This window comes from Phoxinus phoxinus (assembly GCF_949152265.1).
Source record: "Phoxinus phoxinus genome assembly, chromosome: 7".
Taxonomy (NCBI): domain Eukaryota; kingdom Metazoa; phylum Chordata; class Actinopteri; order Cypriniformes; family Leuciscidae; genus Phoxinus; species Phoxinus phoxinus.
The window spans coordinates 21,457,157-21,480,173 of NC_136882.1; the positions used below are offsets into that span (position 1 = coordinate 21,457,157).

At 37.8% G+C, this 23,017-nt stretch overlaps 3 protein-coding genes across 7 annotated transcripts in view; 2 read left to right on the forward strand and 1 right to left on the reverse strand.

Annotated features, from left to right (window-relative positions):
- crygs2 (crystallin, gamma S2) lies at positions 1 to 2,438 on the forward strand. Its single transcript, XM_079618285.1, has 3 exons — positions 1 to 137; positions 990 to 1,232; positions 2,083 to 2,438. The coding sequence occupies exons 1-3, from the start codon at positions 129 to 131 to the stop codon at positions 2,353 to 2,355; spliced, it is 525 nt and encodes a 174-aa protein (XP_079474411.1). The 5' UTR covers positions 1 to 128; the 3' UTR covers positions 2,356 to 2,438.
- lcmt2 (leucine carboxyl methyltransferase 2) lies at positions 1,591 to 11,039 on the reverse strand. 4 transcript variants are annotated; one of them, XR_013798268.1, is made up of 15 exons: positions 10,730 to 10,864; positions 10,274 to 10,398; positions 10,099 to 10,180; positions 9,825 to 10,014; positions 9,528 to 9,684; positions 9,086 to 9,275; positions 8,146 to 8,253; positions 7,956 to 8,043; positions 7,644 to 7,880; positions 6,702 to 6,923; positions 6,526 to 6,623; positions 5,529 to 5,716; positions 3,840 to 4,450; positions 3,543 to 3,678; positions 1,591 to 2,627 (listed from the first exon to the last, which is right to left on the reverse strand). XR_013798268.1 is itself a non-coding variant. In XM_079618281.1 (14 exons), the coding sequence occupies exons 1-14, from the start codon at positions 10,769 to 10,771 to the stop codon at positions 2,439 to 2,441; spliced, it is 2,046 nt and encodes a 681-aa protein (XP_079474407.1). In that variant the 5' UTR covers positions 10,772 to 11,039; the 3' UTR covers positions 1,591 to 2,438. The 4 variants fall into 4 exon arrangements, 3 of the variants coding, with proteins under 3 accessions (XP_079474407.1, XP_079474406.1, XP_079474408.1); XM_079618281.1 differs by lacking the exon at positions 3,840 to 4,450 and having other exon boundaries at positions 10,274 to 10,392; positions 10,730 to 11,039; XM_079618280.1 differs by lacking the exon at positions 3,840 to 4,450 and having other exon boundaries at positions 10,730 to 11,015.
- The window catches only part of gtf2e1 (general transcription factor IIE, polypeptide 1, alpha), a 21,090-nt gene continuing 8,901 nt past the window's right edge, over positions 10,829 to 23,017 (forward strand). Inside the window, exons 1-3 of one of the 2 annotated variants that reach the window (XM_079618283.1) lie at positions 10,829 to 10,998; positions 11,209 to 11,296; positions 17,577 to 18,167. In XM_079618283.1, coding sequence (XP_079474409.1) covers positions 17,720 to 18,167 — 448 coding nt within the window. In that variant the 5' untranslated portion in view covers positions 10,829 to 10,998; positions 11,209 to 11,296; positions 17,577 to 17,719. Of the gene's footprint in view, positions 10,999 to 11,208; positions 11,297 to 12,332; positions 12,500 to 17,576; positions 18,168 to 23,017 lie in introns of those variants that run through there. The other variant, XM_079618284.1, reaches the window with a different exon arrangement.

The window sequence follows — 23,017 nt, forward strand, 5'->3', positions numbered from 1 at the left end:
AAAGTGAATATCTGGCCCTCCCCTCCACCTCATTTTGACTTTGGGAGCTGCATATTTAAACAGCCCCATAAACATTTACTCTGGACTTCAGACAACTTCTCCAGACAAGCTTTAATACAATATTCAAGATGGGCAGGGTGAGTAGGAAATCACTTGAATATAATGGAAAAGATGCAAACAAATTTGCCTAGCAGCATAATTGAATAATATTTATTTTAATGTTTATTTATTTATAAAGTGTTTAATTAATGTTCTTTTTCTCAGCTTTTTTGGATATGTTATATAAGGATATGATAGTTCCATTAACTTTACATTCACAAAATATTTTATTTAAGAATATTTAAAAAATAATTTGATAAAAAAATAATGAATAAAAAACTACCTAGTAAATAGATATGCTGCTATATTGTTGATACCTTATGACATCATCAGGAATTCAAATGTGTAATTTTTTGTCTACTTGAATGTGATGCCTAAATTATGACTCTGACTTATAAAGCTATTTTGATAGTAAACGCACTGTTCTAAATGTCTTGGCTTGCAGTCAATAGGTTTAATTAGGTTACTTTTATGAAACTGCCAACACATTTTTTTTTTTTTTTTTTGTAAAGTTTTTAATTACAGCTCAGACCATTTTGGATTAGTTCAATTCTAATATGATTGTTGGTGGTTTTAGATATTGGTAATATTGGTTTGTTGCTGGCACACCAGACTGATACTATTAGTAGCTGGTTAAGCTTGTTAATGTTGCAGGTAGACCAGCTGATCAATACTATAACATATTTTAATATAGACATTTTGAAAATTCTCCAAGCACATCAGTGGATACCAAAATATTTGTAAACAAGATACAAATGTACATTGCATGTTAGGCATCCAGCCAAAACCAGCATGAACATGGCCAAAAACATATATACAGTTTTTAAATGATTCTAAGTTGGCTGTTCAAGAACAACAATGCCCTTCAATATAATCTTAATGTCTCTCAGATTGTGTTTTTTGAGGACAAGAACTTTCAGGGTCGCCGTTACGAGTGTGACAGCGACTGCTCCGACTTCCATGCCTACCTTAGCCACTGCAACTCTATTCGTGTGGACAGCGGCACCTGGGTGGTTTACGAGCGGCCCAACTACACGGGTAACCGGTATCTGCTAACCAGGGGGGAGTATCCTGAGTACCTGGGCTGGATGGGACTTAATGACTGTCTCAGTTCCTGCAAGATTATCCGCTTTGTAAGTTAATCTATTTCTGCATTTACTGTAGCAGTGCACATTACTGACATAAAGCTTTTTTTAATTACTTAAATGGTTTATAATGTGGGACACATATGATTTGCTGTGTTTTTTGACTGGCATAATGATCAAGCTGTTTCACAATGTTGTGCTAGAATTTAATTAAATTAACTAGGTTAAAGCACAATAAAACCATTGGATAGTGTGAGTAGTGGAAAGTCATACATTGACCTTTTCTGACTGTTTTATGTCCGGTTAACTGATTTGGCCGCAAGGCTTTTGCCAATAGATCAATTTCCATATGGCCAGCTGTTTTTACTTCAGTCTTTATTAAAAGACCACACTTGAACGTGTAAAGTAAGCAAACATTCAGTTGGTTTTAATCAATAGACCACACACAGGACTAAATTACATTTCAGGTCAATATAATGGTATCTAATTTAGTTTCGTTTTTTGACACTACAGGCCATCTTCTCCAACATTGACAACTCCATATAAAAATGTATGACATGCTGAATCCATAAACGGAATAAACTGCCATGAATACCTGTATGAATATATCAAGCATCAATAGTATAAAATATTTAAATATATATCTTGAAAATTCTCTGCATGCAAATCAGCAGATACTAAATAAAGGTCAAATCAGGCAAACAAGATAAAAAAAAAAAAAAAACATTCATCTACAACACATGCTTATGAAAGTCTTCACGTTGTATATGTTATTTACTGACATTCACAAAACTGGAAGCATCTTATTCCATGTGTCTTTTTGCCATTTTGACTAACCTAACCCCAAACCCTCATACACAATATCTACCCCTTTCCCAAACACATCTAACCCATGCAGACGAGTGGAATGCAGTACAAGGTTCAACTGTACGACAAGCCTGACTTCACAGGCCAGGCCATAGAGTCCATTGAAGACTGTCCATCTGTGGTGGAGAGGTTCCGTCTGAGAGAGGTCCATTCCTGCAAAGTTCTGGATGGTTACTGGATCTTCTACGAGCATCCCAACTATCGTGGCCATCAGTACTTCCTGGAGAAAGGCAACTATCGCAAACCAGTGGACTGGGGTGCAGTCTGTCCCACTGTGCAGTCTTTCCGTCGCTTCACGGAGTGATGTTCCTATGTCACAATAATTAGGCTATTTAGCTGTGACACAAATCTAAGTTCTGGCTAAAATAAAGTTTGGCTGGAGACCCACTACTTGTGATCCGACTCATTTAAATAGCAAAGTATTGGTCTTAGATCCACAGTTACAGGGTGGAGATTAAGGTGAGTTCCAAAAGAGAAACAGTTTCCTCCTCCACCAATGAGCACCACCTCAGTCCCCTCAGAGTCCAGCAGCTCAGAGCAGAATGAATGCAGCATAAGAGGCCAAGGCACAGATGACTGTAATAGAACAAAACAAGAAACAAATATTTATGCTATGCATTTTAAAACTATGGGTTTCCCAATTTGTATTAGTTTATTTTTTAAATAGGAAAAATTAGGATCATTAAATACATTTTAAATGAATTAGTCAGTTACAGGATTACAACAATACAATATTTATGTCTTCGGGTGGCTTATATACACAAGTAAAAAACCAGGTATATTCCAGATTTATTTTCTGACTTTAAGAATATAATGGCCTGGATATCACACATTTAAAATTCCCCAATATTTCCAGATTTTCCATGACCACGAAGACCCTTTATAATTTGCAATGACAGCTATTTATTTTTTATTTAATTTAATAATGATCAATCAATTCCTTCATCAAGTAATATAGTTAATAAGTCTAGGTATGTTCACACCAAGAACAATAACTAAAAGATCGTAAAAAAAAAAGAAGTGAATAGCACTTGAATAGTCCACACCACAATTATAAAGATGACAGACACAGAGCAACGATATAGTTAAGATCACTTTCAGAGTAATTTTCTTCCAGCTGATGAACAATAAAATCATAGACAGCCAATCAAAATTCATCCAGCTTGAAAATATGCAAACACAACTGCAGCTCATGATAAGAATAAACAATGTTATTGTCTATTGGTGTGGACACGAATATAGCATAGGCTATATCAAAATATTTATCATTACAGTAATGTTTGTTATGCATTAACTTGTTGCCAAGCAACATAGCAACATCCTGCATTATAACAGAATTTGTGCTTATATGGACTTTGCAACAGCAGAGAACAATCAGAAAATATCCGGTTTATTATGCATATTGAGTGGCTCATCCAATTGAAATTTTAGAGCCAAAATTTTATTTTAAGACATTAACGACTGCTAGAGTCCATGAGTAGAGTAACTTACGGTATCCAGCTGGATCTCCACACAATCCCCAGTGTTCAGATTTATTACAGCAACTCCTGGTACTCCATCAGCCTGAAGCCAAACTCCACCAACCACAACCAACTTCTCATTAATTACATGAGCCGAGTGGGAATATCTGAAAGCAGAGGCCAAGACTGTGATTTCGATCACTGAGAGGTGGCACACATCTTTCTTATGACACATTCTTTAAATTTCTCTTTAAGAAAAAAACAAAAACAAAAAAAACAGGGGGGTCGAAAACCAGTCAGTATCTGGTGTGTCCACCATTTGCCTTACACAGTGCAACACATCTCCTTCGCATAGAGTTGATCAGGTTGTTGATTGTGGCCTGTGTACTGTATGTTGGGCCACTCCTCTTTAATGGCTGTGCGAAGTTGCTGGATATTTGCAGGACCTGGAACACGCTGTCGTATTATACGCCGATCCAGAGCATCCCAAACATGCTCAATGGGTGACATGTTCGGTGAGTATGCTGGCCATGCAAGAACTGGGATGTTTTCAGTAAATACATACACGCTGTCTGCCATCTGCCCTGTACAGTGAAAACCGGGATCACTGGGAAACCGGGATTCATCCATGAAGAGAATGCCTCTCCAAAATGAGCATTTGCACACTCGGTTACGACGACGAACTGCATTCAGGTCGAGACCCTGATGAGAACGGATGCGGATGAGTTTCCCTGAGACGGTTTCTGACAGTTTGTGCAGAAATTCTTTGGTTATGCAAACCGATCGTTGCAGCAGCTGTCTGGGTGGCTGGTCTCAAGATGATCTTGGAGGTGAATATGCTGGATGTGGAGGTCCTGGGCTGGTGTGGTTACACGTGGTCTGCGGTTGTGAAGCCGGTTGGATGTACTGCCAAATTCTCTGAAACGCCTTTGGAGACGGCTTATGGTAGAGAAATGAACAATCAATTCACGGGCAACAGCTCTGGTGGACATTCCTGCAGGCAGCATGCCAATTGCACGCTCCCTCAAGACTTGCAACATCTGTGGCATTGTGCTGTGTGATAAAACTGCTAATTTTTATGTGTGGTCTTTTACTGTGGCCAGCCTAAGGCACACCTGTGCAATAATCATGCCGTCTAATCAGTATCTTGATATGCCACACCTGTGAAGTGGATGGATTATCTCGGCAAAGGACAAGTGCTCACTAACACAGATTTAAACACATTTGTGAACAATATTTGAGAAAAATAGGCCTTTTGTGTAATGTGTACATAGAAATAGTCTTAGGCCACATTTACACATAGCCACGTATTTAAAGAAACGAATATTTCCCCCCCTCCGTTTTCAATAATAACAAATGTGCACACAACATCGTTTTTCAAAAAAGTTGTCATTTACATCAACCCGCATAAATACACCATCATAACTATGCCAAACCTATGGGCGGTAGTGTAGGGCGAATGCTAAAGCCATGCAAGCCAAGAATCCTCAGAATCGACAACAACGAATAACATGACGTTAAGCATTTTCTGGCGCATAATGTGACGTTTGAGAACCTAAAACCCTGTTTCTCCAAGTTGACACGGCAACACATAACCGGCATTATCAGAAATCTCCACTTTGGCCGGAGTTTTAAGAAATAATCGTTTTCTGTGATAAAAATGGGGTTTTTGTCTAAGTGAGAGACCAGACCGCAGGGAAATATCTGCATCTTCCCTTCGTTTAAATGGGGCCTTAGATCTGAGTTCAGCTCGTGAAAAATGGGGGCAAAAACAAACGTGTTGCGTTAATAATTTTGTTCAATGTAGTTTGTGGACTTCATGTAAACATCTTTTATGTAAAATATCTTATTTAGGACATACCGGTAAATAAAAAAATAACATGCATTTTGTATAATCCCTCTTATTTTGTTAAAATAATTACCATTTTGCAAATTCTGCAAGGTGTATTTAAATTTTTGAGCACAATATATATATACAAACATAGTATTTATAGAAAAGAAGCAAGTGGTTTTGAACCTGGGCACTGGAGGTGGATGTAAATTCTGTCTCTCCCAGCAGAAACCTGATGATGTGGGTCTCAGGTAAAAAGCATCACAGAGAGGCCTTCCTCCTTTCCCTAAACCTCCAAATATCACAAGCCCCCCTCCATAGGGACAAGCTGAATGGGAATGACGGGCTTCCGGAACGACACCAACAACTGTAATCTAATTGAAACACACAAAAGATTCTCTAACAAACACCCTCCAGACATGAAGGCTATTCCAAAATATAGACAGGAACATTATACTGCTCTTAGAAGATAACATAAAAAATAAAAAATAAATTATTCAGAAAGAAATTAATACTTTTCATCAAGGATGCATTAAATTGATCAAAGGTGACACAAACATCTATAATGTTCCAAAAGATTTTTAATTCAAATAAATGTCCTTTTGGACAACATTTTTGTTCTTCTTTTTCATCAAAGCATGGGAAAAATGATCATGGCTTCCACAAAAATGTAAATTATAAACTGTTTTCAACATTAATAACAATAAGAAGAGATTTATCACCACTAGATTTTAACTTTGGAACAGTTAATAAATCCTGGTTGGTGGTCACACAACAAGTCAGAATGGTAAGAGGCATTAATTAAATGAATTAATCAAATAAATGCATCCTTGGTGAGCATAAGAGTTCTTTCAAACATAAAACCCCCCACACTTTTAAACAGTAGTGTACCCTTTTGCAGATTGGTCAATCCCTGTATGCACTGCTCAGTAAAAATTGGAATGGATGGAATCAAGAGAAATTACCATTTTCAACACTGCTTGACAGTACTTTTCAACAGTATTTTTCAACAGTACTTTTCACAAAGTACTGTTAAATTGCAATATTAAAATTACAAATGTAGAACTTCACCCAATTGTGCCATGTATTGTTTTGCTTAGTGTATTACGGCATTAGTTTTGCAACATCTGCGAACAATCGACTCATTGTCCAATGTATGTTTTTATTAGGTTTTAATACGTGCCTCAGTCCAGTGCTTGTCCTCCAAACACAGAAAATGTGCGTCACCTAGAACTGGATCCTTCTCAGTACGTCCTCCAAACACAAATAGAAATGTCTTACCTGGAATTATATGTTGAGAAGAAGTCATTTTTTTGCTCCTTACAATGCAAATGAAAAAATGCAAAAATAAATACTCACCATTATGACATACTAAGGTCGATGTGTGTCTCCATCGTGGCTTTGGACCAGTGCCGGTACAAATCATGTTCTTAAATGATAGCTGTACAGCACTTTGCTGATCACCAAGGTCAAAGGTCACCCACACAATGCTGCCTGTTGGATTGAGTGGAGAAGTTCTGCCACCAAAGAGGACCACTCCACCACCAGGGATAGAGGTCAACGTCTGATAAAGACTCACCACTAAAGAGAAGAAATATTACGATAGGCATACATACATAAAAAGCTGCAAAAAAAAAAAAATCACTCTACCAGACTGTTATAAATTCAACACCAACATAAACAATATAAAAAAAACTTTGATATTTCATACCTTTCGAACCTTACCAATTTTCATATCACCTCAATGTATTAAAAAAAGCAACTTGCAACTACTATAAATATGTCCAGTGCTATCAGCATAAATACAGTGCACTCACATAAAGGGATAAATATTATATTCCAAATCTCCACTGTTTATATAATCAAGATATTTAAACCATCCTGTTTCCCAGTTATAAACTGCTAAATGTGTACAATAAGGCAGGGAACGTTGGTCCTGGAACGCTGGTTTAGTTCCAACCCTAATCAAACACACCTGAACCAGCAATCAATGTATTTAGGATCATCAAGGCTACAATCAGGTGAGTTTTTTTCAGGGTTGGAGCTAAACTCTGCAGGGCTGTGGCTTTCCAGGACCGACGTTCCCCACCCCTGCATTAAGGTATTATAAACATTGTGAATTTTTGTAAAGCTACTTTGAAACAATGTGTTTGTGAAAAGCACTAGCCTATACAAATAAAATTGACTTGACTTGATAAAGTGAGTTAATTTACTAACCGGCAAGTCAAACAGTTTATTTTAGATAAATTCCAATAAGGAAACCATTAGCACTGGCAAAAAAAGAGAGCATGATCAAATCACCTCTGTCTCCATGAGCCTCCACACAGGCACATTTCCAGCCACCCTGCTCTTTGATCAGGACCCTTGCTACGGTGTCTCTTCCGCTTCTCCCACATCCTCCGGTGAGAAGGATGTTTCCAGGGGCCAGTACGGCAGAGGCCATACCGACAGCCTCTATATTTGGAGACCCACACATGGGCTGAATGACCAGAGGAGGATGGTCAGCCCATTGAGGAGTCATGTGTGGGATGGAAGGCACTAGAAGTGAACAGAGCACATGTACCTCTGCTAGTGGTACTGTACACATAACACAAATACCTCACCAATACTTACACTTCGGTAGCGTAAGAAGGGCTTGATTGGTCACAGAGCCTTTGGAGGCTGAAAGGATGAAGTAATGAGAACATTTCTGGTGCCATTCCTGATATCATTAAATAAACACAGGTATAGGATTAGGCATTTGATCAGATTCAGTGGTCATATTGGGATCATTCAAAAGTCTTGAATGGGGCCGTTCCCTCACCTCAAACTCATCAAAAGGTTCCAGTCCCTCAATTCTCTGCCTCTCATCTTCAGGAAGAAGGTCAAAGTAGAACTGGTTCATATCCAGACAGACACATTTTTCCCAGCCCTGTGGCAAATAAAGATCAGTTACCTGTCTTACTGAAAAACAAGTGTGATCTATCTACACTACCGCTCAAAAGTTACCGTAGTAAGATTTTTTTACATTTTTTTTAAATTGTATTTTAAATATTTTCTTTTAATTTTATACATTTAAAATGTAATTTATTCCCGTCACAGAATAGCTGAATTTTCAGGATCATTACTCCAGTCTTCAGTATCACATGATCCTTCAGACATCATTCTAATATGCTGATTTGCTGCTCCAGAAACATGTCTTCTTATTATTGTTGCTTGATATTTTTGGGGAAACAGTTTTTTTCCCCAGGATACTTTGATGAATAAAAATATTAAAAGAACAGCATATATTTGAAATATAATTATTTTATAATATCTAAATGTTTACTATTTGAAATAGAAAATGCCATTTTTGCTGATTAAATTTTTTTTTCTACAATAGTACATGTATGATTTATCTTTCTTTGTATCTCTTAACCCTCTTTAATCTTCAGCATTCAACATAAATAAGGCCAATGCAATCTTGAAAAATTGACATAAGCTAATTAAAATCATTTAATTAATGCTTACAAAATATCTATAAGTAATTATATAAAGTGAGCCTGTCATTGTCATAAAATACACCTCACACGTCAGGTCTTACTCTGAAGATGTTTATTCTGGATAATAACTGGTGACATTATCCCACTTATAACATGGCTACATACTAAGATAGATAGATAGATAGATAGATAGATAGATAGATAGATAGATAGATAGATAGATAGATAGATAGATAGATAGATAGATAGATAGATAGATAGATAGATTAATTTGAGGTATACCTTCTGTATGAATCTCTGTGTCTGAGCGACAGTGTGTGGATATTGTTTGAGAGCATGTATGGAAGAGTTGAGCTTCAGGAAGTGATTCTGCATGACCCTGCCAAATGGGTCATCTGGGTGGATCTGTTCATACATCACAAACATAGACTGTGGGAGGAGCTTGGCAGTCCAGCCAATCACAGCATCTGACCTAGGAGAAAAATCACCAAAACAAAATAAAGAAAACTGCAAGTGAAAAATGCACCAAACAGTTTGTTTAAAAGTTAATATGGCCTCTTTTTTGCCAAACAGGTATAGTACAAAAAATATAAGAAAACTATTGGAGAACCATGAGAAGCATGCAGGTGGGACTCAAACCTGTATCTATGGAATGAGCACCAAGGCTCAGTGGTTCAGGAGTACATGTGCTAATTGTTGCACCAAGCTGAATTCACATCCTCACCATTGTGTTTCCATATAAGTCAGCACCACCTCTGACAAGACGAGTGTGGGAGTGTCCCACTGCAGCCCAGCTTCGCTCAGAGCCGCCTCCACCTTCTGCTCCTTCCTGACATCCACACCAATGAGATTATAATGACCACTTCTGATGAACACAGCATCTACACATGGGCAAGAAACATGTTCTAACTAAACTCTATTACATTTTAGAGACAAAAGACAAAGTTCACATACAATTAGTTTATATACTGTATATTTTAAGTGGTTGTATGTTTTGTAATAAATACAGTGAATGTCCTACTAGTCTGCTGATTTGAGACTTTCTCCCAATCTGGCAATGTGTCCTTCAGACAAGTATTGCTATTGATCAAGTCAGCCTTGCGTTGGGCAACTTCTGGAAAGTCAACCTCAAAAACTGTGACACCTCCAAGGGCTCCTTCTGAATGCAGCCGGAAAAACAGGGAGTCAAACCCTGCTCCTATTGACAGAATCTGAGATTAAGAGAAGGATATGATCAGGACATTAATTTTTCACAGAAAAAATTATATACACAAGACATGAATATTTCATCCCACCTGTCTCCTCGAGCTGGAGTTTGTGGCATGGAAAAACTGATTCATACAATGATCGACTGCTTTCCAGCGCACATAATAACCTCTGACAAAAAAATATACACATATCACAAAAATAAAAACTGGTGTATGAGAATATAATCACTAAAAGAGCAATAACTGTCTCCTAAACATTTACCTATTGATCAGTGGAGCTCTTCTTGACACCTTGCACACAAAATGCTTGAGGAAGTCATCATGGAAGTAGCCCTGTGCCGCTGCTGACACCTTACTGACCACACTGCTGTCATTGGTCCCCTGCACCTGAGTGAAAATGTAAAAGAAAAGAACAGGGGGGAAATGTATACCACAGAAGAAAGTCATACGAGTTTGGAACAATAATGACAGGATTTACCTGTTTGGGTGATAATTTACACCTTTAAGTTCAGAAAAGTGTTTTGTTTTGTTTCGTTTTTTTGTATTTTGAATAACATACTTTAAGTCAATATGGTACATGAGCAAAAATATGGCATTACTCTTAGCACACTACGTGATACTTTTTTGTTCACTGCCATATTTTACCTTTTTAAAGTTCACGGATCTGAGCTGGCCTTGTTTAAATGAAAACCAACAGAATAAATACTGGCAAACTCACAGCAGCATCTTTTCCTTGCTCTCTCTTGCTGTTTGCTGGCATCACTCTGTAACGTTACGCACATGGAAGTCTCAAGTGTCGTGACTGTAGAATCAACAAGGAAGCACCACAGCGGAAACGGGTGTGCACATACTCTGTATCAAAAGCGTTTCAAATATAACCTTACATAATAATTAAATGCAAAATAATTTCGATCAAAAATCGAGTCAAAAATGCATCCCATGCAAATTGCATGCATCCCGGTCGTCGGTATAAGTTATTGAACAGTGGTAAGTTACTGAGACACAGCAAAATAGACCTAACGTTACATATTTGAGGTTGGCGTTTTTTCCGTTTAGTTATTTAAATATTTTTCGAGCTAAAATACGAACATTTATTTTGTATATTTAAAATGTTAACTTATTTAAATAATTAATACATAATCATACAATTTTATGTAATTATTACAAATTATTTTTAATTGTCTCTGGACTTTTCAGCAACATCCTGTGCGTCATTTCCGCTAAACGTTAGCATGATGTTGAACTAGAAAACTTCCTCGGTTCAAGAACGGGAGGACAATTTAAGGTTTGAGCTGTTTGTTTCCTTATCGTTGAGCTTTTTATGTTAGAATGTTTGTTTTATTAGAGGTAACATTATTAATATAACGGCATCTTTCAATTTAATGAATCTCGATCATCTAAAACTGTAGTGAACTGTACTGTCAGATTATTTTAACTTAGTTAGATTCAGCGCATTTATTTCTTACATTCAGATTAGTATGTAACTTACTTGTAACGGTTAACGTTAGATAAAGTCTGTGACTAAAGGACTTTGCTAATAACGTTACATAGTAATTAAGTGTCTTTTCTCTCTTAAACTACATTGGCTGAAACTGGGTCAAGATATGCATCTTAAAATGAATGTTATCTCCCTCACATTTGTTTACTTTTAACGTGATTCATCATTGTTGTTAATATGACAACTTATATAAAACCACCTTCTGGTTCTTTGAATGTTTTTTAGCCTGTCCAAACTGGTCATTTATGGTTCTAGAATCTTAGCTTTCTGTATGTTAGACATGATAATCTTGGTCCAGCATGGCATGTTGGATCAGCAACAAATGGCATCCCAGACGAACAAATTGAACGTTGTGAATTGATTTTAATGTCATTAACATAGATTGATTATAGATTGAAATTGTGAGAATGACTTATCTTGGGGGCATTAGTTTACTATGAGTTATAGTTATAAACAATAATGAATATAAGTAAATCAGTAATTTATTGCGTTAATGATGTCATTGTTACAGCATAAAATGTGTTTATGAGTTTATAGCTGTCTTAAAGTTACATGAAAATAAGAGAGTAAAAATATTAAAGCAGCACCAGGTAACTTTTCAACCTTAATAATATATTTCCAAGTCTCTTGTGATGGTACATCGACTTACAATAGCGATGTTCGCCGGAGTCAAATGTGACGTCACGATATGGGCGTGGCCGCGAACTGGTTGGCAGAAAGAACCAAAACATGTCGCAGACTCGTCTACCTGTGTTTTGTCAGCATATGCTAATTATTTGTCCGAAGAAGCTAAAAGGAGATATAAGATTAAGCTTTTATAACCAGGGTTCATGTTCTCTGCCTGATCCATCACCTGAGTGACAATTGGAGCAAAAGCCCGGACACATGGGCAGATTTGACATTCGGCGACATCAACCTGTATCTCATCGACACGCCATCTAAGTTTACCAGAGAGTCGATGAAAGTGTACAAATCTTTATATGCCTATAAGTAAGTCATAATTACGAATATTACTTGTTTTAACTAAGGATAACTGGTAAATGTGTTACAACTAGAGTAAAATACAGGTTTAATTTATCCATGGGCTATATTTTGAATCAAAATTATCTTACCTCTGATATATAACATTGGTTAACATATACATAAAAATGTATGAATGAAAATACAAAAATTTGCCTTTAATTTATAAGGGTATGTCAGTTTTATACTTCCATTGCTCAGTCACAGCATGCACACAAAAGGTTATGTAAACAAACACTTTTGACACGTCTTCCGAGGTATTTTGTACAGTTATTCATTCATTAATTAACCCATCAATGCGATAGAACCTACTAGTAACATTTATTTACAAAATTAGTTGTAATTTTTAACGCAAAATGTAGGTAGCAGACGCGATCGTGGTCTGCTGGCTCCCATTGTTTTACGCTGGGTTCTAGACGCCTAATTGCAGAAATTCAAAGCTTTCTTTCTTGATTCAGGCTGTTTAGGTACGCGGTAGAAGCTCTTGGGGTTAACTCTTATCGAACCTGTTAACACAGCCGATCACAACGCACGATACAACCATTTTTCTTCTCTGCGCTGCAAGCGGTCATTACTTTTCTTTTGCCAACCAGAGCGCACGTAACAGCGCCGTGACGTCACGGCGAAGATCGCTATAGGTTGAATGACACGTCTGCCATAGCCTGACGGGGTCTGTAGCGTTTTTAATCGCACTTTTAATTCGGGTATTAACCGGCGAACAAAGAGAACTACAAAATTCGACTGCTTTACGGCATACGTCACTTCCACGACCACCACCACTTCCTTAAAATCGGACGTGCGAGCCAAACTAGCGTTTGTTTGCCAAATGTTATAGTCATTGCCGAAGCAGACAGAAAAGCAAGAAAGCAAAGGTTTTGTCGGAGGAAAGCAACAAGAGGAAACGAGAAAGTGATCGTATTAAAGGGCATATTGCAGGTTTTTTTTTTTTCAGAAATAATATATAACCTTGTATGAAAATACCATATGAAGAGTAAATGCATGATTAAAAATTGTTTTGCCAGACATAAGGGCACAAATTTAGTAGAAAACGTGACAGTTTCCTTGACCGTGTTGAAAAAGCGCTTTTTTTCACCATCGCGTCATATTACGTCACAATGGGGAGTCGTTTGCCGGCTCTGCGTTCGCTCAGTGCAGAGTAGGCTGGTATTATGTTGAAGCGGTCGTGATTCAGTGTGTTTTCGGTGGTTATTGTATTTCAATTCATAATTATCGTGATAAATGACTGTGAATTATGGCCTGTCAGAACATCGAGTCCACAGGTTTCCGAACAAGAAAAAGGATGGTGCTATCTTCCGTGTTTGTGTGCGTTTTGTGCAGGGTAAGAGATGGGACTTCGCTTCTGCGTCTGCTTTGAAAAACGCGGTAGTGTGTAGCGTTCACTATAGACTGCATGATTATAATCCCGGCGATATGATGAGTTAACGTTACGTTATATGATGACGGCGATATGTGCACACTGTCCCGGCTCCTTCATCGGGTCGCCCGGTCCGCCGTCAGCATGTGGGTCGGCCACCGGTGGGAAACATGACTAGAGGTCGACCGATTCATCGGTTTTGCCGATTAATCGGCACCGATTGTTGACTGGTGGAACTATCGTTATCGGCAAAAATATATACCGATAGTTTTTCCTGGTTGCGTCCATTGCTGGAGCAGCTGAGAAGCGCACGCTGTCATTCATTACACAGTGTCAGAGCTGAGAAGGGTCTGCTGGCATGATGCAGTACAAGAGCGGCCTCTAGAGGTGTAATAAAAACTATCGCTCGTGGTGTTTATTTCGACACGTGATTCTGCGTGCTGCACTGAGAGCACATGCTGCGTGGAGAGCGCTGACATCAGATGCGCGTTTAAAGCACCGACAGCTCAAATGTATGTTCAGTACATTTTGTCATATTATAAAGTGATTAATTTGTTGACTAAATGCTGCATTAGTAGAGAAAGAACAGCACAACAGTGTGTTTGTTTGCCTTCGAGGCTGAGAGGACGCTAACATTAGTAGTACCTCAAGCGGTTAAAACACTGACAAACATAAACGTAAGTCCGACCCGAATGTTTAATGTCACAATTGTTACCTCTATTTGCATTAGTTCATATCCAGCTGGTCATTTTTATGCATTAAATATGCAGAGAAGTTGCATATTTAAAGCTAGAGACGTAAGCAAACTGATGACTGAAACTGATTCATACAGCCGACAGAAACATAAACGAATCAGAAAAGCATTCGATTTCGTTTTTTTTTTTTTTCATCTTCACATTTTAATACAAATTTTGTTACTTTTTTATTAATTAAGTTGGCTTGAAAAGAACAGTTAAATAGTTACATTTTGAATGTAACTGGTTTTATTTGTTATTTAGAGTATTACTTTTTGTTTCAGTTTGAATGAATGTCTTTTATTGACTTAAATATTTATTCACATTTATATATTTATTTCATTTAGCATGTTTTCATGGTTCAATACAGTTATTTATTTTTTTTATAATAAAGTTCAGCACTGTTTTACTTGGAGTGTTATGTTTGTTTTTATCCAGTATCAATTTTAAAAACTATCGGTTCATTAATCGGTTATCGGCAAGTATGGCCCAACCTAGCTATCGTTATCGGTAAAATCCACTATCGGTCGACCTCTAAACATGACGGTCACGGATCCGTCAGAGATCACTTATTGTACATTTGTTTTACAAAATGTGCCTTGTCTTAATTTAATTCTTTAACGTATCCTCCATAAACGTGTAATGTCTTGCAAGTCTGCAGCCGACACTTATTATTATTATAATAATGTTCATTTTCAATCTGTACTCTGAATTTTAATGTTTGTGTTGGCTGTTTCTACATATAAAAATTTTATACAGTAAGAAAGTTGTGATTGTGATAATTTTTTTATTCATTATCACCAAGTGGGGCCATTCAAAACCTTTATAATGTCCCTCTTTCTCTGGAAACTGTCTCCTAATGGCTGACATACACATGCAGGTAAGGGTCTAAATACTAGCTTTGCTATTGCCTGACACATAATTACAATATTGTGATCTGAGCATAGTGTTATACATATCGTCGGCTAACGTGAATACATCTATAAGCTAACACTGTTCTCTCACCGAGACCCCTGCCCTGTTCTCCTCAGACCACAGCTCAATGTGTCTCCTCTGACCGTTGTTCTGTCTAATCCTGGCCTGTCTAGAGTCTCTTGGCTTCATATCAGGCTCATAATTATATGGCTGAGGTCTGTCATATGAGTAAACATTTAGGCTACAATTTCCTCAGCGTCCGAACTGTCATTGCGATCCATTACTTTCCTATTGTTTACTTTGACCGCTCTCCCCCGTGCTACGTCACTTCCGGTTTGGCGGTTTTCAAATGCGGAAGTAAAATTTTCTCACAAAAACGACTCCAGAAGCCTAAATAGCGTTTTATAAGTATATGTTTATATTTAAATCTAGTTCCTACATTGTTGTTCTATACATTGGCGCACTGGGTACTCTAACCTGCAATATGCCCTTTAAAGGCAGAACGAGGATCAACATTGGGCCAGCGTTTCCTCGCTGGCGTGAGCTGAATGAGGAGGAGGGGTGCCCGATGCCACCCGTCCCGGTTTTCCAGGGATTATAATCTTTTTTTGAGCGACAGTCCCAGAAAATTCATATTCTTTCCCGGGACACGAATTGTCCCGTTTTTTTGTGAAAATGTACTTCTGAAAGTAGAATTTCCTGGTTTCAAATTAAACCGTTTCCGTCTACTGTTACTGTGTTTTCTTCATAGTTGTGTACAGTACATCCAATCCTGTGTCCGTAAACGGGTAAAAACCATGGTAAAAACGGGTAAAACAGTGGATTGGCCAATGCCAGGCGTTTACTTTTATTTGATTGGAAGCTCAACTTATCGCCTAGCAACTGCCTGTGCTGTCGGTCGGTCGGTCGGTCGCGCGCGCGCATCAACACACATCCAAGATGATACAGTGTGAGTTTAGTTGCTAGCTAGCTTTTTAAAAACTGTCTATTTACATCTATTGTGTGAAATGGGGAGAGAGATGGACGAGGAGGATAACCACTGTCTATGAGGATAACACAACAAAATCGGATGAGCCACCAGTGTCAAAGAAAATACTATTTACCTACAACTCAGACTCAGACCACAAAAAAATAATAATAATCTGTGTCCCGGTTTTTCACAAATCAAAGGTGGCAACCCTATGCTCGACTGATGCGGACTTTCAAATATCAAATGAAAGCCTATGTCTAAAGGGCGTGTACAAGTTTGGTAGGGGCTACATTCTTGCAAGTAAATATATAAGATGTACAAAATCATATTTTAGGATACCTAACATGTCGGTGATATTTGTTTATTTGTCTTGCCTCAAGCTATAATGCAAATCGATTTGTAAAATTTGCAGATTCATCTATGGTAGCTTGATATTATAATATTGACGATATATGGTTATTATATCTACCACTCAAACATTGCATTGAAGTATCATATAGATTCAGTAAAACGGTAACCAATAGACTAGGCTACTATAATGACGCTGGCTTGTAAACGTGAGCATTTGTCATTTGAAAAAAAATAAAACCCATGAAATTATATTCATATGACATGCTGAAATATATGCCACTGTACCTGGATGAAGACATTTCACACGCGACGCAAGCAGAACACCTGCATGTGAACTCCTCCTACAGTGTTCTGGGCTATCATGGTTGTCAACAAATGCACATGCATGTATGACTGAGTTTACGACAGTAGTAGAGGACAATACTGTTTCCCAACTGTAGGGGGACCCCGAGAGCAAAAAAAAAAGAAAAGTAACCTAGTGTTACTTTAATATATATTTTTTTCTGACAAATATAAAAAGTATTTTGATAAAAATCGCCATTTATAAGATTTCCTGCTCAAGGCATGTTGACATCTGTAAAGTGTCAGTTTTTGCTACCATTTTCTATAACAAATAGAACTGTTGACATTTGGATGCACATACAGTTTTTGGATCATATGTACAAACTATCTCTCTTTTTTCTGTTCTTCCTCTTTTTACAGACCTACCTCCTAGTATCCCAAAGGCATCTACCTGAGCTGACCCTTCCTATAATCCACTCCTGTTCTTCCTACACATTCTTTGTCTTGAAATACCTCCACCTCTCCTGCTTTTGCTGTCTCTCCATCATTCCCTCCCTTCCATCATGACTGAGCCAGATCTGCTCACAGAGGTCCCTGCCTCTCTTAAACGTCTGGCCAAGCAAGTTGTCCGGGGATTCTACGGCATTGAGCACGCTCTTGCGCTGGACGTGTTGATCAGGAACCCTTGTGTACGTGAAGAGGACATGCTGGAGCTCCTCAAGTTCGACCGCAAGCAGCTGCGCTCAGTTTTGAACACACTCAAGGCTGACAAGTTTGTCAAATGCCGTATGCGTGTGGAGACAGCGCCTGACGGCAAGACGACTCGGCACAATTACTACTTCATTAACTACCGGCTGCTGGTTAATGTGGTCAAGTACAAGCTGGACCACATGCGCAGACGCATTGAGACGGATGAACGCGACTCGACTAACAGAGCCTCCTTCCGCTGCCCCTGCTGCACGAACACTTTCACTGACCTTGAGGCCAACCAGCTGTTTGACCCCATGACTGGTGAGTATGAGAGGTAAACAGAAGGGCAGAGTTGGAAGTGGGAGATTAGCTGAATTATTGTCATTTATTTGTGATTTTCCTGTTCTCCTTCTGGGATGTTTTATTAAAAGACTTAATTAATTTGGCATTGGGGGGGACTTTATGATGGTACTGTACATACATGTACGGGGGAAAAAAACTACAGCTATATTAGTGGTAGGGCTGTCACTTTACGTTCGAAAATCGATTGCACTATCGATCAGACTAACCAACCCAAGATTCGAAAATGAAAATAGGGAATCGATTTTAAAGGCCTTTTTTTTTTTTTTTACCAAAAAAGTTGTTTTAGGTGGACGGATCAATACAATACACAGAACATGTAGGATGTTGGAAAATAACAATGTCTTTTCTGTTAACCAAATGCTTTTTAATATTCGCTATTACTTCAATGCAAGTGAGCAAGCGCACCGTTGTTTGTTGCTGCTTAGTGATGTGTGTGTTCAAGTAAGCCAGAAATGTGCAGATTCTGCACAATACGCTGTATTTAATATATCATGATGACTCACGAGTTGCATATTTGCGCTAAATCCGCGCAGATTTTGGCTACACGAACTTCCCCAGCAAAGTGAGTAAACATAGGAACACGCCAAATTGGCTCGTGATTTGACAGCGTTACCCACCAAAGTTAATTTTTACCCGCATTTGGCGGATTGGCGGGTGTTCATTTCAATACCTGAATGTTGCACTTGTTTGTCATTGAGCACGAAACTTCACGCCAATAAATCATCAGAAATATTGCTGACTTGTGCGCATCTCAAGCGCCAGAGTAAAGTATAATTTCTATTTCAAATAACTGTTGTTCTTTTAAAATTCTTCTATTTATCACATGATTCCTAAAAAAAAATTTGTTTGCGCAAAGATATTAAGCAGCAAGTGTTTTTAACATCGATAATAATGCAAAATGTTTTCTGAGCACCAAATTACCATATTAGAATGATTTCTGGAGGATCATGTGTGACACTGAAGAGAAATTCAGCTTTGCCATCAAAGGAATAAATTACATTTTAAATGTATATTAAAATATAAAACCAATATTTAAAATTCTAATAGTATTTCACAATATATCTGTTTTTTACTGTTTTCATCAAATAAATGCAGCCTTGGTGAGCATTAAACAAATAAATAATATAATTTTCATGGAGCAAAAAATATTTTCTGAAATGTTTTAGGAGATGGGTGATGAAGCAATGAGATAAAATATATTATTTTACAACAGTTGTGTGATCATAATGTTGAAAATCAATTAGAAAAAGCTCTCCAATCAAGAAGTAGGCCTATATTACTTGCGGTCACTGGAGTTTTCATGTAGACAATCAAGTTTTAAGCTTATAATTGGTATTTTAATTGCGTAATTTAAGTGTGGTTTTGTAGGAAGAATCCTGCTTAAATTTCTTAATACCTAGCTAATCTCAAAGTTGGGGATTGTGCGATTAATCTAGAGAAGATCCTAAACCTATGTACATTAGCAATTGGAACGATGTTTCTAATATAGGGCTGTGCTTGATCTCTGGTATCTTCTCTTAAAGGGTTAGTTCACCCCAAAATGAAAATGCTGTCATTAATCACTCACCCTCATGTTGTTCCAAACCCGCAAGACCTTCGTTCATCTTCGGAACACAAATTAAGATATTTTTGATGAAATCTGAGAGAAAGGTGGTAAAAACAGTGTTAGTAGTTCAACCTTAATGTTAAAGTATCTTTATTTGTCTCCCCAAGGAGAAATTCGTTTTGGACATAATGAAATTGCTGCAAGAGTTACAACAGAGACACACCACAAAAGCACAAGATTAAGACAGTTAAAAGACAAAAAGTACATAGAACATAAAGGCTACTCAAAGAGCTGTGCAAATTGCAAATGACCATTTTCTATATGCTACTTGTGCAAAAGTAGGCCTAAGATTATATCATATCAATACATGCATTCGATCACAGATATACAGTACATTAATGAATTCATGGTCACACGACGTTCATCACTGCTCATTTATGAGCTTAACTGAGAGAGGGACAAATGAGTGCTTATACCTGTTGTATTTGCACAGAGGAACCCTGTGCCTCTTTCCTGAGCTCAATAGCACAAACTCTGAAAACAACACATGAGTTATCAGATAGAATGATGTTAGCCTGCTTGATTGTTGCTTGGTCGAAAAGCTCCTGTGGTTTGAGGGGTGCTGGTGTTCCCATAATTTTGCCTGCCGCCTTGACCAGATTGAAAATCTGAGTTTTGGATTTGACTGTCAAATTTCCAAACCAGCTGGTAATACCATACCGAAGAATTGACTCTTGTTGCTCTGTAGAAGATGAACATACTATTTTTACAGACCCCAAACACTCTAAGTCTGCGCAAAAAATAGAGGCGCTAATGAGTTCTGGCACAGACATTTGTTACATGCGCCACCTCAGGACATTGTCAATACACTCCTAGATATTTAAAGGAGGACACTTGCTTGATGTCATTACCATGACATCAAGATATGGATATGAAGTTGGTGTGAATCACACCAGTTGACAAACTTGTTCACAGCTGCTTGGTGGGTGCTTATATTACTTTCTTTAGTGAGCAAACTGAGAAGGACAATGTCATCTGAGAATTTTACTATATGTTGGTTTGGCTCATACGCTGTTGATGTAGTGTAAACAGTGCAGCGCTTCTGGGCTCTACGTCATGTAGGCTCACTATTGGCCGACGCTGGTCATGTGTGTGATGCTGGCCAATAGTGAGCCGACGCTCTGACGTAGAACCCAGAAGCGCTGCACTGTTTACACTATGTCAACAGCGTAAGAAAATGACATGGAAGAGAAGAGATTGTTGAATAAAGTCGTTATTTTGGCTGGTAGGGTTTGCACACAAAAAGTATTCTCACCTCTTCATAATATTAAGGTTGAACCACTGTAGTTACATGGACTATTTTAACAATGTTTTATCGTTTAAAACCCCCTTTCTGGGCCTTGAAAGTTGCAATGACGTTGCTGTCAATGGAGGGTCAGAAAGCTCTCAGATTTCATCAAAAATATCTTAATTTGTGTTCCGAAGATGAACGAAGGTCTTACGGGTTTGGAACGACATGAGGGTAAGTAATTAATGACATAATTTTAATTTTTGGGTGAACTAACCCTTTAACAAATGCTTAATTGATTCAGTTAAGATGCTTGATCCACACCGTGGCAGAACTGTTTGTAGACACATGATGGCAGCAGAGGTCAAAAGTTGTAATGCATTCAACACATTTGAATGAACCTCACTTGGAGACTGATGCTGAATTGCGTCAGATTGCAGACAGTAATAACTGACAGGAAAGAAAATGAAACTCTTTTCATAGGTTTAAAAATAAACAGGCTGTAATCTCATAGAGGCGGCTGTAAGGATTAACATACCTCTTTGACATCATCATCATGCCTTTCTGCTTCTGTGCCTACTGTTTTACAATTCTGACTTCAACAGCTGCTGATTTATGTACTTAGTGAAGTACACACACACACACACAAGTGCTGCTCTTGACGTGACTAGCGTTATAATGGTTTCAGAGATGGAGTGTTTGTGAAGCTTAGTGCACTGCTAGCCATCCCTGTTTAAGCTTTTATAATGGACTGAACCCAGAAAAAACAAAGTTTGTGGTGTGTGTGTATGTTTATTGAGGTCCATTCCAGCAGTCTTGAGTCATGTATAATCAATCTAACCTGTGTTTGTGTTCAAAATGGAAATATATGAGAAGAAGAGAGATGTTTTTGTTATAATCTCTTTTTCTGGTATCCACACGCAGTTATCAAGAAGTAGTAACTAGGTTTACTTTAGATGGTCATAATTCGTTTTAACGTGCACCATATTTCAAATTATCTATTTTGTATTATTCCATATTTAAAATAACGTATTTTGTGTAGCCTATTGCCGGTGCTGTGCTAGGGATAGGAGTCATGTGGAATTGAACAAACGGAACTGTGTTTGAGCGCCATTACATCTGCTGATTTTTTTTAGCCTGATCAGTGTAGTGTCATTTTAACAAATGGTGATTCCTGAACAAATTGCTCTAATGGGCCATTTCTTTTCAGTGAATCAAAACCATACAGTGCAACCAGTGCAGTTTGATTCCTGAACGAATGATTCCTAAGAGCCGATACATTTCAGTGTATCAACCATACAGAGTGATGACAACCAAACTAAATGTTTCATCTGATTCCCAAATTAATTAGTTATTTTTTTCATTGAATCATAAACATAAAGGTCAACCCCTGTTGTTGACAAAATCAGACTACAATGTTTGCGCTATGTTAGTTTTTTTGGGGAAAATAAGAGAATTGTGTTAAATTGTAATGCGTAATCCATTTCAATGTTCTTTTAAACTGAGCAATTTTGTCTATTATATTCTGTTAGGCAATCTTATTGTCTATATATTTATTTATAAATTATATATTATATCAGCCTTCAGCCACCCTTTCTGAGATATCAGTATTGGTCTTAAAGAAGAAAAAAAAAACCATGTATTAGTGGCCACGCTGCTTGCTATGCTTCCATTGTAAGTGTATTTATGAAGTTGAAATTAATATCAACAGCATATCACAGATGATGTGCAAAGAACATTATATCCATATTCCTTTAATATGATCTTTCTCTTCTGTCTCTCTCCCTGACTTCATTTCATTCTTTCATCTGTGAGCTCTGCATGCATTAGTATATGTTATTGCATAGGGGATATGAAAAGCATCTTGTACCCGATAGACAGGAGGAACTCCTGTATAGAAGGCATGTGTTTCAGAGAGTGATGGATACATGAGAGGAATGGACAAGAATAAGAGAGAGAGTTGGAGGGCTGAGA

Excerpts from the sequence above, each read along its gene's own strand:
- crygs2 (XM_079618285.1), top strand. Across the intron at positions 1,233-2,082 it reads CCTGCAAGATTATCCGCTTT|ACGAGTGGAATGCAGTACAA; the intron begins GTAAGTTAATCT and ends TAACCCATGCAG.
- lcmt2 (XM_079618280.1), bottom strand. The coding sequence starts at position 10,771 with ATGCCAGCAAACAGCAAGAGAGAGCAAGGAAAAGATGCTGCT. Across the intron at positions 8,044-8,145 it reads AACCTTTTGATGAGTTTGAG|GAATGGCACCAGAAATGTTC; the intron begins GTGAGGGAACGG and ends TAATGATATCAG. Across the intron at positions 5,717-6,525 it reads AGGACAAGCACTGGACTGAG|ATTACAGTTGTTGGTGTCGT; the intron begins GCACGTATTAAA and ends TGTTTCAATTAG.